General features: G+C 31.6%; 3 protein-coding genes across 3 annotated transcripts; 1 reads left to right on the top strand and 2 right to left on the bottom strand.

The window, feature by feature from the left end:
• The first annotated feature begins 3,010 nt into the window (after nt 1-3,010).
• LOC100527491 (uncharacterized) lies at nt 3,011-6,703 on the top strand. The gene is made up of 7 exons (NM_001249867.2): nt 3,011-3,266; nt 3,945-4,022; nt 4,130-4,205; nt 5,055-5,128; nt 5,227-5,297; nt 6,437-6,480; nt 6,570-6,703. The coding sequence occupies exons 1-6, from the start codon at nt 3,201-3,203 to the stop codon at nt 6,477-6,479; spliced, it is 408 nt and encodes a 135-aa protein (NP_001236796.1). The 5' UTR covers nt 3,011-3,200; the 3' UTR covers nt 6,480; nt 6,570-6,703.
• A 2,519-nt stretch (nt 6,704-9,222) lies between these two features.
• Nucleotides 9,223-10,153, bottom strand: LOC100784378 (putative gamma-glutamylcyclotransferase At3g02910). The gene has a single exon (XM_003538947.5). The coding sequence runs from the start codon at nt 9,961-9,963 to the stop codon at nt 9,391-9,393; it is 573 nt and encodes a 190-aa protein (XP_003538995.1). The 5' UTR covers nt 9,964-10,153; the 3' UTR covers nt 9,223-9,390.
• Nucleotides 10,154-14,108: 3,955 nt separating this feature from the next.
• Nucleotides 14,109-18,908, bottom strand: LOC100783311 (uncharacterized). The gene is made up of 5 exons (XM_041006787.1): nt 17,104-18,908; nt 15,271-15,729; nt 14,854-15,026; nt 14,445-14,693; nt 14,109-14,219 (listed from the first exon to the last, which is right to left on the bottom strand). The coding sequence occupies exons 1-5, from the start codon at nt 18,869-18,871 to the stop codon at nt 14,109-14,111; spliced, it is 2,760 nt and encodes a 919-aa protein (XP_040862721.1). The 5' UTR covers nt 18,872-18,908.
• Between the last annotated feature and the right edge of the window lie 1,361 nt (nt 18,909-20,269).

The raw sequence follows: 20,269 nt of genomic DNA, 5'->3' as shown, positions 1-20,269 counted from the left end.
TAAAATGATTAAATATTTTAATTTAAAAATAATGAAACCAATTCGCAAATTTAAAATTATAAGACACTAAAAATTACAATTAAGCTTAAAAAATAATATAAGTACTTTCCTTACAATTGCCCAGGAATGATAATTTTACTCAGAAATCTATGGTCGCCCACAAAAAATATTAACAAATAGAACTAGTTTCCATTGTGTAAACAAATTACAACAGAGACTAGTTTGGGAATCAGAAAGAAGAGAGAAAAAAAAAAGGGGAAGAGGAGTCCGTAGAAGAAGACTCACTGGGGTGGAGAGACAGAGGAGTGAGAAGAGGCACAACTTAGATGGGATGTAGGAGAGGCACGAGTGGGTGTAAACTGTGAAGAAGAAATGGAGAAAGATAGCCGTGTGGGTGAGAAGAAGGAGAAGGGTTAAAACTTATAAGCGAGGGGAAAACGGGGTGTGAAGGGAGACGAGTAGAATAGGATTTTTTTTAAAAAAATCAAAAACAAATTGGGTAGTGTGAAGACAAAAACAAAAGTATTACTAACTTTTTCTGGTATTTTTTTATATTTAAGATTATTGTCACTTAGATTAAAAAATATTGAATGAAACTAAAAAATATTATTGTTATATTTAATGAAACATTTAATATTTTTATTTTTTTATATTTATATCACTAGTCGTAAGCATCTCATTATTTATAAGATTGTTTTAACTAATTATTCTCACTTCTAAAAATAATTAATTTAATTAATCACATTAAATTTATGTTATTTATACAGATGAACTTAATCTGTATGTTTTATACGAATGAACTCCATTCATATAAATCATATGGATGAACTTCATTCATATTGGTTTTCTGTTTTTTTATAATTTCTTAAAGTTTTATTTTATTTTTAATTATTAATATGTTAAATTATCATTTGTACATTAAAAAAATTACTATTATTAAATTTAATATATATTAAATTTTTTAATAGTAAATATGTTTTATTTATAAAAAATATATAAATTATATAATTCGTATGATTTATGTCAAAATTAATTGTCATAAAATTTATTATTTAAATTTACATGCACATTAAATATACATTAGAAATTTTAGTGTTATGTATAACAACGTTATTTATATTATTTTATAATGTAATTGATTCATTAGCTCAGTTGATTTGAGCGTTGTGTTAATAATTTAAAAGTCATAGCTTCAATTTTTGTTTGAGCCATTAATTTTAAATTAATTAGTCATAAATATTTTTAAAAAAAAATTTAAAAAAACTTTTGAATTGGGCTACATCCTACATCCGTATGATGAAAGGGCAAAAATGTGAAATTGTTGGGTGCTAGGTGCGCGTAGCAACACCCACAAACCATCCCTTCACACATCAGTTAAAACTCAAATTCTTTTCTTGCTATGTCACGAGTCTCTGTGTTGATCTTCAGCATTCTATGGTTGCTGAATCTGTGGTTCATTGCAACAAATCATCTTCTTTCCCATCTTGCATCCCGTGGTCATCGTAAGTATCCTTTCTCATGTGTTTGTTTTTTTTACTATGTTAGACCCATCAATCCATATGGTACATGCAAAATGAGAATCTATATCATTATATGGGTTGGCAATCTGTATGATCCATATGGATTGTCAATTCGTATAGTGCATACTTTTAGAATCTATAGAGGTGTAGAAAAAATTTGAATGGTGCAGGAAGAATAACCTTTTTTTGTTTTTCATACTTTTGTAATCCTTAAACTCAATTGGTTGTATGATGGGCCTAGTTCATTTTTTTTACTTGTATGTGTTGGGGCAATTACTTAATGCATTCCATTTTATTTTTTTGGTTTGGTACCCTCAAAATTTATAAATTTCCTTTTTTACCCTTTCTTTTCCCAAACAAACTCAAGCCACCTCTCTCTCAAACCATCATGGCAATTGCACCCAACACCACTATCACACTCAAACATCACCATTGCAACCACCCAATGCCACCTCCACACCACACCAAACCCACCATTGTGTTGCTACCCACCACCCCCACACCAAAAAGAAAATACTTCATTCATCGATCATTATTTGTTTTGTTTACTTAAATACCCTTTGGTCCTTATAAAATAATATTTTTTTTAATTTTTTTAATTTAGTTAAAATAAAATTTCATTTTTTAATTTTAATCCTTATCATTATTGGATTTCATTAAGTGATGACGTGACAAATATTACTATATCACATCATCAAATAATGACATCATCATTGTGTCATGTTGGCAAAATGATGACATCATCACTTAAAAAATATTGTGTCAGCAAATTATATCATCCTCAAAAAGTATTACATTATCACGATGATTTCAGCATATAATAAAATTAAAAAGTGACATATTTTTAGAACTAAAATAAAAATATTATATTTTTAGGGATTAAAAACAAACAAAAATACTTGCAAGGCCTGAAAAAAAATAAAGAATAAAGAAAAAGTAAAATATTTATAAAAAAAAATAACGCTTATGTTTTTTAGTGAAAGTTAAAGTTTGATAACTATTAACCGATGATTGATAGGTAATGGCTCATCAAGTAAGTTGTTTTTGAATCAAAGATACAAATGAAAAATTTAAGGATTGATTTAGTTATTTACTAGAGGACTAACTGGGGACCAACTCAGATTATGATTAATTTGAAAGAAGTCGAAGCGGAAAGCAAAGTCTGAACATAAAGCAACCTACAACTCAATTTATATTTTCTCCGATCTTAAATACAAATAAAAAAAAATAAAATCTTGTAGTACGAATAAATTTTAACTACGTTTATCTTATTTAGTAAAATTATTCTTAAAATATCATTTATTTAATTAAAAAATTATTTTCAGTTGCTCTATTTTAATTTTCTTTATATCAGATTTTCATTTCCTTAAGAATTTTACCATGGTTAACTTGTGGGACGCATAAGATTTGAAAGCGCCATACCAAAAGGGAAAATACAGAAAAAGAAAGAAAAAAATCCCTAAAAGCCATCCGAATTTCCCAATTGTGGCATAGGAATGCCCTCTTGTTCTCTATTTCACCACACAAATTCCCAATTCTAACTTGGTTTTTTTTTGTCTCTCACACACTCCTTTCAATCTCCAATTAATTACTTTTCTTCAATTTGAAGCGTGTCTGAAGTTGGTTGAAGCATTGTGTTATTGTTCTGGTTTTGGTCTCCGAGGTTTGTGTCGGATTCCGATGTATTATGTAAAAGAAGCTGCGCATGTCGACCCCATGTTCGTAGCTGATAACACCAACCCCAAGGTATTATAACTAATCACGAATTTTCAATCTTCCTCTCATGTGATTGCTCTATTTGATTGTTGGGAATTTTTTAGGCTTAATTTTGACCCAAATTCATTTCGATTATGGAAGTTGGTATTTTTATTTGAATCCAATTATCTCTGCTTCTTCTTTTACCCCACCCTTTCATGCCTTGTTTTCTGCTGAGTATTGCAGGACCCTTTGGACTGGGTAAAAGGAATGTCACGTAGTATTTGAGTAGAATGTAGTTTGAAGTTGAGAGGAAGAGAAAATATTGAATAAAATGTCTTAAATGAGTAATTTAAGTGTCTGTGTTTGATTAATATTGTAGTTACTAGTTAGGCTTGTAGTAGTGGGTGAAAGTGAAACTGATCTGGGAAATGCAGCGGAAGTAGGTTTATCTGTTAATTGATTGGTTGATACTGCTTTGGAGAATTTTCGGAATTCTGTCGCTCATATTGTGCAAGATACTCTTTCTGCAACTAGAGATGATTTGGTTTTGTTTGCTATCTTGAAACTGAAAAACTTTGTGCAACTTTCCTATTGGTGCTTGAAGCTATTTTACTCTGAGAATGCCGTCATCACTGCATGTAGCAAAAATGTTAATTGATGAGCTGGAAATGTTTGTGACTTTTTTTTTGTTGTGCTCATGATGGGTCATTTTTACTCTATATCAAGGATTATTACAAAGTGCTGGAGGTTGAATATGATGCAACCGATGAAAATATCAAATTAAATTACCGAAGACTCGCGCTGGTTGGTAACCTACCTTTTTTTAGTGGCATAATTTTACAAACTTGAATTTTTTTTTTCCTACAAGTTTGATTTATTACTGTGTACACATGGTTTTATACATTTGATAGAAATGGCATCCTGACAAGCACGGAGGAGATAGTGCTGTTACTGCAAAATTTCAAGAGATAAATGAAGCTTACAATGGTAAAATATTTCGTACTTTCACTTTTTCCTTGTAAGCACATAATTTAACAAGCTGCATTCTTCTGTCTTCCTCAAACTTCCTTATCATTACAATTCCTGAAAATGGATTTTTTTTTTATCTTCAACACAATCACAATATACAAATGGTTAGAGTAAAAGGACAAGTGTTCATAAGCACAAAGATTGTGCTCCTTCATTAGTTTGGATATGAACTTTCACCTTGTTGTCAAGCTTTCTGCCTCCCAGTTCCACTTGTTCTGTTGCTACTTAAATGATTCATTTCATTAGTTATATATATATGCTTTTGTATCCAGATGCCAACATAACTTTGTAAGCATGTGAACTTGATTTCACTCCTTGTGGTGACCGGAAAGTTTAGAAGAATGAAGGATAGAAAATACATATTCACGAACATAATGATAACAAAATTCAAACCCAAAACAAAATTGAGGAAAACCCAAGTAATATATAATATTATATATACTTCCAATCTGTATACCATTAACATACAATAAATGAGAATGAGTTTTTATACATATTATAAATCAACTACTTAAATTTAGGAAAATATATTTAGATGGATGCTGAAATTTACCGGATTGTCTACTTGCCTACTTGAGCATTACTTGCAAACTCAAAATTGATTCTGTAATGGAAATTACTTTAAACTTAATAAATAGGTCTGTAAGTGGTACTTTGTGTGGATTATTTTACTCCTTAGTGCCACAAAGTTTGACCTAGAGGTGTCTTTCCCTGCATATGGTTATGATTTAGAAAACATTAGTTGCTGCTTGTAAATGATAAAAATGATTTTCTTGTTGACTATTGTCTTTCTTTGTCATGTAACAGTATTAAGTGATCCTACCAAGCGTTTGGACTATGATTTAACTGGGATATGCGAGATTGAAAAATATAGCTTGCAGGTATGCAACGTAACTTTACTTAGATTTACTAATGATGTATCATCTCGATTGATAACTGTTGTACTTGCCTTTCGTGGGCCTTTCCCTTTGTTACACAGGAGTATCTTGCCAGATTTAAAAGCATGATTCTTACCTGCAATGGACTTGGTATCAATCAGACAGACAGATGGTATTTATTTTGATATTTTTTTCCTGTCTCTCTGTACTCTGTTGTTCAATGGTAGAGGTGGGATTCACCTTTTATAATGTCTCTAATGTAACCTTAACAAAGCCTGTCAATCCATGAGGGTTTTCAAAATGAACAGGACCAAAATCTGTTTCTAGTGAAAACTTGCCTTACAGCGTAAAGAACTATATAATTGGTTCTTTCCACGCAACCACTTGAACTTTACTTTCTCTCAAGCCCAACATTCACTGCAAAGGCTCTAAAGTCAAAACAATATTTTGGATGTTAATAAAGGTTTTAGCCATTATGTGGGAATGTGTTATGTTATTTTTAAGTGAGCTAACACAATTAACTAAAAACTGGCTTAGGATGTAATTCAACATAGATGTGCTTAAGGAGTATGATAATTTTTGGACGCCTCAGCTTTGCTATGATACTCTGTAATCCAGCTCATTCCCAAACTACCTTGAACAGTTGAACATACAAGCTGTTCAGATCTCAATGATGTCATAATAATTTCTTCTTTTACAATTTTCCTTATAATCCATATGCAAATTCATGTGAGAGGGAGAAAGTTAGTGTTAGAGTTGACATTTGTGGAGCCTATTCACTGTAAGCTCAAAGAATTTCCTGCTTCCCGGTTGGTGGTCATTGATAAAAAAATTTCAATGTCTGCAATTCTATGTAAGGAATCAACTTAATGTAGATTTAATATGGTTACAAGTATTTCTATGTAGTGCTTTGAAGTTTGAACTGTTCTATTCAACGGGGAACAACATTTGGAGTCTTCTTAGTTCTTATGTTGGATTCTTTCATGCCATTATGTCATAGGCGAAAACACTTTGAAACTCAAGCTTCTGTTTTTTCTACTTCTGGTCTTCCTATATTTCCTAACCGACTAAAGCCAAAATCCCTCATGATTTATTAATAAGCCTTGAAAATATCAATGCGCTGAAATTACTACTTTTTTGCATAAGCTGTTCCCAGCCTCGAAAAGCCTTAATTTCGGTCCTTGACTCTCGAGACCCCCAACTGCACATCTATTATTGTAAATGGACCTGCAGTGTATCTGATGTCATTTTTATTTCTTATTAAACTCTAATCCTACCTAACCAAAATTTAAATCTTGTACTATAATGCAGGTCTCAGCAATTGATTGAAAATTTTGAGTCCCTAGATAAATAAGGTTTGGCCTTCACTCTCTTTCAGTATATTTTAGTTTTGATCTCCGCACTAGTATGTCATTATAAATTAATCGATAAACATTTCTTTCAGGCATCTGAATCACAATTTCGGCCAGTGGAGTGATGAATAAGAATATCTAAGCTTGTCTTTTTTCTTTAACATGCTCTTAAATTCCACCACACTCGATTTCACTGAGTTTTGAAACCTCCATAATTGACAATGCAACCTGGTCTGACGGTATCATCCGTACTACTGTAACATTATGCTACATCAATGTGTACGTTTAGAATGATCTGTTGTAATAAACCTTGTACAAGTTTTCTTTCATGCATCTTCCCTCTTAGTTTGTTGACTGGTCGGTAATAAGTTGCATTTACCTGTATATTTAATCAATTAATCCATTTATCATTCTCTATCAATTGAATTGGTATTGTTCAGGTTCAGAATTCTGAGCACGTGCACATACAAAACACTGAAGTAAGGACCTTGGATGGTTGAATGCTTTTTATTTTTATTTTTATGGGCAGCCAGTAAACAAAAGCGACTACTATTAAATATTTACTCCATAAGATAACAACATTCAACCTTGAAAAATGTAGCCCATCAAATTAAAATAAGTTTCTGATTGAAAATTCTTCACTTACAGTTGTCCATGTCTTTCTTTTTTTATTGGGTGCCATTGTCCCTATGTTGTCCGCTCCTACTACGATGCATGGATACTGGAAAAAAAAAAATGCTGCGTATGACCCTTTAACCTTTGCTGAATCGTGTTGTTAGTTGCGTTGGATGCTTATTGTTTATGATCACATCACTTTGAAAACTACAATAATAAGTGACAATTTCCTCCGGTTTTACTATCCCGCCGCAATTTTTTTTAAAAGAAAAAATATGGCCAAATTTGTTCAATAATTGAGGCTTGCTGTTGTCATGCTCATGCACAATACTTAAGAGTAGTTAAATTAATAAATACTAGGTGAGTATTCATCGTTGTAGCTATTGATTGCAGTGTCAAAATTCCATTGAAATCAATAATACCAAATTAATATGTTTATACTTACCGAATAAACAATTTAATTTTAAAATAATAAAATATTGGAACTAATGGATTCACTAACTCAATAATTACCCAAGTTTTTTTTATTAAATATTTAATTCACCACCGAATTACTAGTTTTTAAAATGTTGTTACCAAATTAATTTATCAAAAAATTAATCCATCACTTAATTAATCCATTAACAATTCCTTTTGGTCATCACTTTGGTCTTTCATGAGCATTAAAATGGTGATATTTCATTTTTTGAGGGACTAATTTAGTAACAAATTAAGTTTTGGGAGAATTAATTTGGTGACATAAAATGAAGAAAAAATTATGAAACACTAATGTAGTGTTGGAATTTTTTAAATATTTAGGTAAAAGTAAAACAATAGAATCTGAAAAGAAGAGTTAGAGCTGAAGGGGAAAAAAAGACAATCAGAACAATACACTTATACACACCCGTTTTGAAAACCAGAATTTGGAAAATAGGGTAAGAGCCTGGTCGTCAGGTAGCTTTCTTCTGTCTTCACTCTGTACTGTAGTGTACACTATACGTACACAGTGTACGTATACGATATGTTCCTTCAAAGTCAAATTCTAAGGCTCGGGGTCCTACCACGTGGTACCGTAGACGTTACTATATATCAATTTTTAAGAGAAACTGCGTTTGGAAGGTACTGTTGTATAAATGAAGAGGTTAAAATATACGTCACATCTTTAAATACCAATACAAAAGAAAGAAAAAAAAAAGATCTTATATATAAGGGAAAAGCCTAAAAAGTAGACAAAATACACAAATATATAGTAATCATCACTAACGTTGTACTTGTAGAAAAAGGGTGCTGAAATCACATAGAAGTAGATTGACAATACTTTTTTATATATAATTTTAAAATATATTTTTAATATTTTAAAAATATGGTTAATTATCAGTTCCTTTAGATCACCTCGAAACAGCTGATTAGTCATTTGTACATGGAATGCGTAGTCTTAAACCTTCAGGTTTCTTAAGACAAATATCTTAGAAGTTGAAAATTAGGTATATATTCTTAAAAGTTCTCCATATAGAAAGTTAGTGGTCATAACTAAGAATTCAGTCACAAAGCATAAAATTTCCTCTCTGTTCCACTCAAACGGAAACGGGCTGTTCAAAACCTTCAACAGTCATATTTAATTTAACACCCTCTCTATAAAATTCTTTTCAAACTTTGAACAAAAAATAAAAATAGGAGCAACGGCTTACAAGGTTTGTTTATTCACCGTAAAACTTTAAAGAATTTCTTAGATTATCAATTATAGGAAATGAAAATTTATGATTTTTACAAATAACAAATATACAACAATGTATTTTAATTTTCTTGAAAGAAGAAAGAAATAAGATTTCTTTCATTTCCTTACACCTTTCTTTCTACCCCTCTCTATGTTCTGTCAAGTAATAATTAAGTCTAAAATTTTTTCTTATTAAATCTAATTATAATTTAATTTTTAATTATTAATTATTTATTTATTAATTTCTACATAATTCATATATGTTTCACATAAGAAATTAATTTTAACATTCAATCATACTAAACTAAACAAAAGAGCAAGAGATGCATATCCTGATGATCATCATCAATTCGTCACAACAGACTAAGAGAGCCAAAACTGTATAACATAACATAACAGTAGTAATAATACTATGAAAAATAAAAAGGGCAGGATTGGATTGGAGATATTTGCATAATAATTGATAAAAGCAAGGAACATAATAATCTAAATTAACCGACCAGAAAGGCACATAATAATAACAGAAGGTGAGAAAACAAAACAAAAAAGCCTTTCTAATTACTGTACTTATTTTTTGATCGAATAGAAAGAGAGACTAATAACTATTAATTAGAAGAAAGGAAGAAGCGAATGTGATCGAGGAAGGTCAAATGCTGAGGCCTATCCTTACGCTTCACATAACCAATCGTTTCTTTCTGCGAATAACACCTCAACCCACGCTTCCCGTTTTTCTTCCACAGCTCCATCGCGTAGTTCCCGTGCGCATAATACGCCTGGGCGCACGTTAGCCCCGCCGCCGCATCAAACCCCGCCTCCTCCTCCTCCTCTTCCTCTCCCTCGGCCGCAGGAATCACCTTGATTGGGAGACGCTCGTAGTGGGCGCGTGAGGTTCCCTCGAGGTCGTCCATGCGTTCGAGACCGCGCGTGGAGACCGAGTAAATCTCCCCGTGGACCCATCGACCCGATCCGGGAATGTTGAGGAGGAAGGGGACTTTGTAGGGCCCACAGACAAGGGGGTATTTGACGGCGGTGCGGTAGGTTCCGACGAAAGAGGCGTCGCCGGAGCGAATGAGGTCTTGGAGAAGGGGGTGGTTTGAGAACCCTCGCTTCAGGGTTCCGTAGGTGAATATTAGCGCGGTTCCCTCTCCCCCGCCGTTAACCTCTCTTTTGGCTACCATATTTTCAGGGCATGGAATAGGAAGAACGAAGAATGCCCAACAACTTGCCCTTTTTATAGCGCCAAATGTACATTTTTTTTTTCTTTATTTGGTATCATCCTACTTAGGATCATAGGTTTACTATTGATTATCAAAAAGTATTCTCATAAACTTTTATCTTTTAAATTAATTATAAGATTAATTTTTTATTAAAACTTAATCATGATTAAAATTCATTGACTCTCTTCAAAAGTATATCTTTTTTTTTCTTTATCTTTTTCGTGGTGATGCCTTTTAAATAAAGGTTTCCTTTTAAAATCTTAAAAAGAGAATAAAAACAATCCTTTTTGGGAGTCATAACACAAGTTATGGCAAGTACGCAGCCTCAATTTTGATCACTGTCTTGAAATAAAAACGTGACTCGTCTAGATTCAATAGCATGGTTCATGAGTTATTATAATTAATAAAGTTAGAATAAGTTTGTCGACATTAAACTCTATCAAATACTTGGAGAAGATGAAATTAAAAGATAGAGGATATAATATCATACGAAAAATAAAATAAAAAGAGATATAGTAATAAGTATCAATAGAGTATAAGTTTAATTACTTATATGATTCTTCAAAATTTACTTCAGAGTAGATAAATTAAAGGTTAATTAATTACTTATATGATTCTTACCTGCATAATTTTTACGTATAAGTTTCAATACATACATTATTTTTTTAACTCGTTTTAATTCTTAGGATTTTGGATGATAGAGAGAAGATCTATATATGAAAAGAAAACATGTAGTTTGAGTTTATGCTTGACTACTGTGTATATAATTTAAATTGATGTCTTTTAGACCGTATTTTTACTAATGCTTAACCTATACAATGCATTAGACAAAATCAAAATAATTAACTATACGCTATTTTACATCAAATGGAAAGATTTTCCAATTAATAAATTTAATAATTTTCTATATATCTTAACGGTTAATTAAGTATTTGTTATAAATTCTTTTGCTTTTTTGTTATTTATCATAACCCAATTATAACCCAATCCTAGCATGCAATATGATATTTATTAATGGCTAGAGATAATGCCATAATGGAAATGAAATTGATGAGTTAGCTTAGGTGTGCATGAACATAGAAGAAGGAATCACATCGATAGTCATTTCCAATGTGATGGTAAAATGCCACAATGGGTTGAAAAAAGCAAATGGAAAAAAAATAATGATACATAAATCATTATTTATTTTCAAATATTTTATTAATTAGTATCTTAAAGATATTTGTCAAAGAATTAAAAATGAAAAATATTCATTGTGAAAATTATATAAGAGTACAAAAATATCATAAATAATATAATTTTATGTATTCAATAAAAAATTACTTCAAATTTCTTAATAATGTTATAAAAATACTGGTTAATATTTGTTTATTTTAAATATTCCATTAGTATTTTTCAATTACACAAGAACCATACACGTGTGACTAATTGAGGGACCATCCGTACTTGTACTTTTCCGCATGTTACAATATACGCCAAAATGCACTTCTCCCTAGGATGCCCAATTTGCCATACATGATTACATGCAGATGGATGCTGTACTTTACTTTGCATTTTGGCATCATTACAATTTACAATACATCTTTTTATATGTAGAAATAGAAGAGAGTAATACAAAAATTTATAACAACTCAGATATCTCTCGTTACAAAATCAGTTTTTTTTTTTTCTTCCTAAAATTTTCTTTATAATTAAAATGGGATCATTCATCCTTTTTTATCTAAAGGATTTTATTATTTATACCCCATATAAAAAGAATGTTTTCTAAATGTTTTTTACTCTTTATTTTTTTAAAAATAATATGATAAAATATCTCTTGGTTTTGATGGAAAAAATGACGTTAATTGATGTTATGCATAATTTAGATTGAAGAAATATTGCATGTACTAAGTAAAACTATATATCAACAGATATTTGCATATTATAATTTCAAATAATTTTTTATATTTTGTAAATATATCTTCAAAATGGAATTTACCTAAGAGTTTAGTGACCCAAAACTCCTGAATATTATCCGGAAAGGTTTGGAATTGTAGCACGTCGTTCTCCAATTCCATGCTGGGCCTCCACATATAAAACTATTACAATCATTGCGGACGCAGACTAAGAAGAGAGGAGGCTATTCACAAAAAATAAAATATATCCAACAATTTTTTTTTTTGCTGAATAAATGCATCCGTCAATTATATATCATTAATTTTTATACAAACAAAATATTTGTAATTTGATGTTTAATTCGTTAAATTACATTAATAATCCATCAAAACATATAATATCTTATAAAAAAAAACACACATGACATCTTTCTTATATGTCACAAAAATAATCAATCACTACTAAAAAAAATTATTGAATTTTAATTTCAATAATTTTCTTTTCAATTTATACTAATAAGTATTCAATAAAAAAATATTTTTCAGTGTAATCTTGTTATCAAAACATTAAATTAAAATATGAAAAGTTAAAAATATTTTTTTTTTCATGTGATGCAATGTCTTTCATCATTCGTGGAAACTAGTGACTATTATGCGTTTTCATACTTTAAAAATTATAATTATTTTCAATCAATCCAATGACACTTATTTATATGAGATTTAAAAATAAGAATTTCTTCAATTAAAAAAATAGAAAAAAGTTTAATAATTAGATATTAACAAAAGAAAAAATTATTATATAATAATTAAAATTTAATGAATATAATATTTATATTTAGATAAAATTTCTTAAAAAGGATAAAAGTACTATTAATTTTATAATTTAAAATAGTTAGGAGATAAAAACAGATCATATTATGATGAAATATAATATTGAGATAAGATTTCTTTAAAAAATATTACTATTTATTTTATAATTTAAAAAATAAATTTAAGTGATTAAATCAATTTGCATAATAATTTAAATTCTAAAAAAATGATAAATAATCAAATTTGTTCCTAAAAGTGTGAAATGCTAGTAAATTAATCTCTAAAAGATGAGAAACTTTAAATTTAGTCACTAAATGTGTAAAAAGTGCAACAAAATAGTCCTCAAAATAATTTAATAACAAATTAGTTCCTAAATTTTACAACTTAATGTTAATTTGGCCATTAAAAATATAATTTATTATTAAATTGATTCTTAAAAGTTATAATTTAATGAAAAAATGATCTTATACATTTAATAACATGACTAATTAAACATATTTTTTACATATTTAATAACTAATTTTGTATTTTTCATCTTTAAAGAATTAATTTATCATCATGCCATCACACTTTTGAAGACGAATTTAGTTACGTAGTCTTACAAATATAATCAGTTTTAAACCATATTTCTTTATTTAATAAAATAATAAAATTTCTATAAAATAAATAAATAATATTAGTATATAAATTTTTTAAATTGAAAAAGAAATCAGGGAGGGCCAAGGCCTCCCTCACAGACTAACGTAGATCCTCCCCTGATTACAATAATCGTGTGTTTGAAACACATTAGCAACAAGGAAAAATGTGGAAACAATCTTTATTAGCTTTAGAGTAAAGATGAATGAATATCTATTCCGACAAGGACCCCAAAGATAAGTCCAAAAAGATAAAGTGATTAAAACTTAAATTTTATGTCCATAAAAAAATACGTGTGTTAAGTTTTATAAAACAAAAAGACGAAATTTATTAGAAAAAAAAAACATAACACAAGTTTTAAAAAAAACTTAAAATATTTCTCTTAAAATTTACTTTACACGTCACTTATCATTGGGTCATATATAAAAAATATTTTCTATTTAACAAATTTTATTTTCTCATAGTATCTTCAATGAGAATTATTGAGCATTACGAGTTCTTGAACTTAAAAGAATGTATATAATAATTTCACCATTAGAGAGAAAAGCAATCACTCTTAACAATTCTTAAGAATTGTAAAACACTCATTGTAAGTTCTAAAAAGTTGTACCATTGGAGAGAAAGCTTGTCAAGGTTCTTAAATCCCATGCAACCAAATTGTAGTGTCTAAAAAAAGAGTTAAGCACTGCTGGAGATGCTTATGATAAATAAATTCCAAATGCACAGTTTTGCAACCACAACAAGTACCAAAATCACATAAAGTAACGAACATATTCAAAGGGGGTCTCATCCAAAAGGAGGATATGGCGGCCTGGAGTTACCATAGTAATTTGTTCCGTTGTTTCCAGACCAAGCCATAGGATTAGCAGGTCTAAAGTAGTTTTCCGGGAAAACAAACTGCGAGGCGCCGGGCATAGGCATAAATACACGCTGGTATTGAGGAGGACGAGGAGGAGGCGGAGGAGGCAGAGGAGGAGGAGGAGGAGGTGGAGGAGGCAGAGGAGGAGGAGGAGGAGGCGGAGGAGGAGGAGGAGGAGGAAGAGGAGCGAACCGAGGGTAAGTTACACTTGTCCGAGGACGTTTGCTGATGTTACCCCACTGATTATTAATGGGGAGGCTTACTCCCACATGACGTTTCTTTTCTTCAGGTTTGTGCACGGTTACTGTCACTGCTTCTCCACCACACGTCTTTTCCTCAACTTCGGAGGAAGGTCCTGATGTTAAACGAACAACATTTTCCTTCTGCTTCTCTAGATCAACAATGCGATCATTAATCTCTTTAACTAGATCCTGATGAGATTCTAGGTTGTTCTCTGAAATGCATTCTAGAACAGTTCGCAGGCCAACAATTTCTTCGTCTCTGACCTTAATCTGAATATAAGTTTAACGTAGTAAAGTATGTAAAAAAAAAAAAGATTGTAAGTTTGAAATTAACAACTAATATTTTTCGATAAAAAAAATAATTACTATGCTACAACTACATGAAGACTGATAATTTAATGAAATGGAATTTGTATTGGGAAAAAATAACCTTTTGTTCGACGGACTCTTTCATGCAAGCAAATCTATTGGTGACTGACTTTACTTTCGCCACATGTTGTCGCAAGAGATCAACTGGTTGGATCTTGTCAGCCAACTTATATGCACAAATGAATCTAACAGCCTCTATGTGTTGCTGCTTCATAATAAGATTCCGAACAAAATCTGCAAGACAAAGGTAATTTCACTTCATCAAATCAATTCACAAAAGTCCTTTGGAATTAAAGTCCATTCAAGACGACTACAGTTTGCAAGAAAATATGGATTCAATTTCCCTCAAACAGCTAACACTTTAATCTGACTATATGTGTAGTATGTTTCCTGTACAATGTGTTGCCTTATCAATGTAATATAAAAAAATACCAAAAAAAACAACATAAAATAGCTATGGTGATTAAATAAGACATACCAAAGATTTTATCCACAAAACCAAGAGTCCGAAACAGCTCTACAGCTTGCTTGTGCTGAGCAGCAGATTCCAACTGCTTGAAAAGCTCATCTTTTCTAAAATAAGAAACCAATCCATAAGCAGATAGTAACAATAGAAAGCCCAGAATTGTCAAAGAGTTTTCAGCACTTTCTCTTATGTTCGCTTTCAAAGCAAATGCTATCTTCAGCGCCTCCTCTCTTACACGGGGTTTGACCCGTGGTGAGATTCTCATCAATTGTTCCAACAGTAAGATGTGGCTCTCATCAATGATAATAGCACCTTCACTTCCCTGTTTCTCTGAAGCAATAGGGACCAGTATGATATCCAAAACAAGTTTTGCTGGATCTGATGATGTATGGAGATTAACCGACTCATTTATGTGCTTAATACTGGGAAAATGCAAATTTCTTCCATCAATGGTGGGACTCGATTGATTATCTGTGTAAGATAAAACTATGAAAGCATCAGAAAATAAATTCGATCATAGTGCATGGGTGACAGAAAGAAAGCCACTCTATACTAATATTTAGAAGCAATATATCATCATAGTGCTACAATCACTAGAAATTGAAATGAGAGGATAATATGAATAAGTGAAAGAATATTCTCAGAAAAGGACAGATCATGAACATTAAAACAGAACAATGTAACACATGACTCTGGTAGAATAAATGCCGGACCTACTCCTTTTCTCTTTTCAGGGATAAATGTATCAGAGCTAGTAACAAATTAGACAGATATATACTATTGCATCATAAAGTTAATTTTACCTGAATGAGGGCCATTTGGCATTAGATAGCTATAAAAGTATTTAGGATGATGTTCATCAATACGTGGTGCAATAATAGTATAATACACATTAAAATATAAGATAATTCCATATGGACAGAGTATGCATCATTATTTAGCATTTTGGCATGTGAACAACGATTGGCAAGACACTTTTGTGTTTGAACACTTGGCCAATAGATATGAATCAAATGATCACTATCATGAATGATGTTCTAAATTCTAAATTCTAATATGAAGACAAATACAAATGCAAAATAGCTTTTGCAATGGCTAGTATGCTGCAAATAATTTCTAGCAGAAAAAAATAATGAAAAGAAGTTTCTAACTCAATAAACTGAAAGACATGATATATGTATCAGATACATACATAAGGCTTGTAAGGATTGAATTCAATCAAAAAAAAGAAGTAACAATTTTTTTTTTTTTGTCTTCATTGTATACTACTCAAATCTCTAGAGAGAAAACAGGTAATTTAAAGGTGCTTTTTGTATTGCTAACTAGTTAGAGATTACATTTCTTGTTTCTTCCCTTTGATCTTAAAGATCAAGTGCCCCAATGGTTTGTCAAGAAATTGAATCAATATTGTACCGCAAACACCATGCACCATTTGGAAATATTTGAAAAACAAAACTACATTAATCTATAATAAGCCACTTGATGAAAGGATGCCGAGAGATTCTAAAAAATATATAATTCTAGTCAGTTCAACAACATATTGCTACAAGATATTTATCTATCTACTAGGAAAAAAGCAACCAAGAAGAAAAAAGGATAGAATTCTCCGACCATGAACACGTGGCATGGCTGGACAGATTTAATATATATAGAGAGAGAGATAAGAAAATTATGGAGATCTATCAGTTTGATTGAGATATAATACATTGACCTGACTACGGAGGTAATATACATATCTGGTGAATAAAAATATCAATATGATTAAGTAGTATATACAAATGTGGGATCCATATTAATTTTTTAAAATTTTTCACAAAAATCACTGTTATAATGAATCAACCAAACACAGAGTAAAGGAAACAGTTGAGGTGAAAATTGTTTCGACAAAGTAGAGAGAGTTTGATATTGTAGGGTAATTATATCTAGAAGGTGTAGGGTAATTGTTACCTGAAGGTTCTTTAATTTTACCAATGGCTTGCAGAGTTTGATATTGTAGGGCAATTATATCTAGAAGCCTCTGAAGCTCAATTGCATCGAAAGATGAACCAATCTCATAAGTAGCAACAAACTTAAAAAAGTCCAGAACCTCTAAACAATCCTTATCACCCGCAACTAAGTTTGCCTTCCAGTCAGTTGCCAATTTGATTGCTTCTTGTTTAACACGAATCCCAATTACCGGCGAAGATTTCTTCAATTCATCCATTAAAAGATTACATATTCTCCTTGAGATACTTGCATCATATTCAATAAGTCCTTGCCTTGAATGAGAAGTGTAAAAACCTTTTATTGTATCTAGCACCAGCTTAGTAGGGTTAGCAAATGTTTGGAGAGCATCAGAGACTTGACTACACATCAACTCGTACTTTTCCAGAAGATTAATGAACAAAGGTAAATTCTTGCTATTATCTGCACCTGTAAAATTTTGTTGGTTAAAGAGACTTGCACTGTTGGCATTTGTGAAATGTTGTTGGTCATTAGACTTCTGTTTCGACAGTTTTTCCTCTTCAAATGATTTTCTTGATGATTCACATTGATTCTTTTTGAACTCTAGATCCTTCATTTGTTCTTGAATTTTTTTCTCTATTGACTCGAGCTCCTTGAGTAGCACTTTACACCGTGCTTCTTTTGACTCAAGCTCCTTCACTAGTCCTTCATATTGGTTCTTTTTGGACTCAAGATCCACCATTTGTCCTTCAATTTGCTTCTCCTTTGAATTGAGCTCAATCACACTTTTTACATATTGCCTCTCATGTGAAACAAGTTCTTTTACTCTTTTTTCATATTGCTTCGCATTTGACTCAACCTCTTTCATTCTTGTTTCACACTGCTTCTCATTTGACTCAAGCTCTTTCATTCTTGTTTCATATTGTTTCTCTCTAGAACCAAGCTCCCTGACTTTTCTTTCATACAACTTCTCATTTAACTTAAGCTCTTTCACTCTTCCTTCATATTGCTTCTGTTTTGATTGGAGTTCCTTTACTTGGCGTTCATAATGCTTCTGTTTTGATTCAAGCTCCTTCGCTTGACCTTCAAATTGCTTCTGTTTAGACTCAGACTCATATGGCTGGCGAAGTAGTTGCTTAATTCTGGCACGCATGGACTTGATGGTGGTTTCAGTGGCTTGTTCATTAATCAAGCTCCGCGTCACGACGTCAAGCTCTTCCTTTTTGGTCTTAAGGTCATCGTTGAGTTGAGCAACTTTGTTTTTGAGAGCCATGCCTTCGTCCAAAACCTGCTGAAACTCGGCGTCCTTGGCCCTCAACTCTTGCTCGCGCTCTCTGATCATGTCCGCGATCAAAGAGCGGTGCGCCTCCTTCTCGGCGAGTTCACGGTCACTATCCTGAATGCCCCTCTGTTTTTGCTGGTAAACCTCATCGCTCTCGGTGATCATGCGGCGCACGGTGTCGAGTTTCCACTCACAATCGGTGATCCTCCTCTGTACTGACTCCAACTCTCTGTTCCGTTCTTCGACTTTCCTCGTCACCACGTCGTATTCCCTCTCTTTGGCGTCAATTTCGCGGCCGAATTGGCGTTTGATGGAGACGAGTTTCTTCTCCTTCTCCTCAATGCAACGCTCCAGGGACTGCAGTCTCTGCTCGCTGCTACTCTCCATGGCAATGCCTTCACGTTTTTTTCCCGCTCAAACAATCTTTTTCACTGCATCAAGGGGAAAATGGATAAGGAGGAGCAGTTAAAAACGGATGTGTTTGCTCTCTGCATTCAAGAACAAACTGCATGTATGCAAAAACAAAAAGAAAGGCATGTACGGATAAAGAAAACAAAGAAACCTTTTTCATTCAATTTTAATTATTATCTTTTAAAAAAATTGTTTTATCAAGTGTATTTTTTTATCCCTAAAAATAGACAATATAATAACTCATGCATCACGCTCAACCAAATGAACTACACTACCTTAACTTTATCATGTGTCTAAAACTATCTATCTATAAATAAATAAGTCAAACCCTAGATTATTGAAATCTCTTGAAATCAGGAAAGACTATTTTATTTGGCTGCACAATTATCAACTTCTCATCTAATGCTCATGATAAATATTTAGCTTATTCTATTCATCACAAAAATTATATGTTAATATTTTTTTTATTAATCTCTATTTTATGTTCAAATGTTTGTAGTTTGGGCAAATCAAAATCACACAACAACAATGAGAAAATTACCTGGTTTTGTGAGCAACTGAAAGAGATTGATAGCGATTGGGAACGATGGACAGAAAGCAATTGACAAATGAGACTGGGAATTGGAGTTCATGATACCGAAATTATGTGAATGAGGAAAGGAATTACGGTTTGTAAATGAAGAATATAGCAATGGTTTGTGATATTTGTAAATGGGAAAGGAGTTATGGTTTGTGAAATTTATGAATAAGGAATGTGATTTAGGGTTTGCTGTATTGGGATTTTTGTGAATGGGGAAGGCAATTAGGGTTTGTGATATCCAGATTTTGTGAATAGGGAATGAAATTAGAGTTTGTGATATTGATATTGTGTGAAAGATAAAGGGAATTAGGATTTGCGATAACAAGATTTTGTGAACAAATACGATGAATTAGGGTTTGTGATATCAGGATTATGTGTAAGGTGAAAGGAATTAGGGGGAATGGTAATGTGATTTTGTGACTGATGAAAGGAACGAAGGTTTGTGTTGTAAGTTTGTGATGACGATCTAAGGATTACAACAAAGTAATTTGACGAGAAGGGAGTTGTGATAAAATTAGTATGACCTTTGGAGTAAAAGCATGACGAGCTATTGTTACTATATAGGCGACTAGAAGATGTGACTATGAGTTCAGATTTTGGTTTTTATATCTAAAAATCCATAAGCAAATGGGTATAAGATTGACAAAAAGTCAACTCATTAAATTAAAATTTTAAATACACAAAAGGAAAATGCTAAAAGATATAAAACGGTTTTCGTCAAAACAACACCAACAGTGTGTTTTGTCATATTCCATTTTTTATTTATTTTATTTTTCAATTAATATTTGTTTTAA

The sequence above is a fragment of the Glycine max genome, chromosome 11 (genome assembly GCF_000004515.6).
Source record: "Glycine max cultivar Williams 82 chromosome 11, Glycine_max_v4.0, whole genome shotgun sequence".
Classification (NCBI taxonomy): Eukaryota; Viridiplantae; Streptophyta; class Magnoliopsida; order Fabales; family Fabaceae; genus Glycine; species Glycine max.
This window is presented reverse-complemented; position numbering and strand designations above follow the sequence as displayed.

Coding starts and splice junctions, on each gene's coding strand:
- LOC100784378 (XM_003538947.5), bottom strand. CDS start 9,963: ATGGTAGCCAAAAGAGAGGTTAACGGCGGGGGAGAGGGAACCGCGCTA.
- LOC100783311 (XM_041006787.1), bottom strand. CDS start 18,871: ATGGAGAGTAGCAGCGAGCAGAGACTGCAGTCCCTGGAGCGTTGCATT. Junction 15,027..15,270: donor TTTTGTGGATAAAATCTTTG/GTATGTCTTATT, acceptor TTTGTCTTGCAG/ATTTTGTTCGGAATCTTATT. Junction 14,694..14,853: donor AAGAGTCCGTCGAACAAAAG/GTTATTTTTTCC, acceptor ACTTATATTCAG/ATTAAGGTCAGAGACGAAGA.
- LOC100527491 (NM_001249867.2), top strand. CDS start 3,201: ATGTATTATGTAAAAGAAGCTGCGCATGTCGACCCCATGTTCGTAGCT. Junction 3,267..3,944: donor CTGATAACACCAACCCCAAG/GTATTATAACTA, acceptor CTCTATATCAAG/GATTATTACAAAGTGCTGGA. Junction 4,023..4,129: donor ATTACCGAAGACTCGCGCTG/GTTGGTAACCTA, acceptor TACATTTGATAG/AAATGGCATCCTGACAAGCA.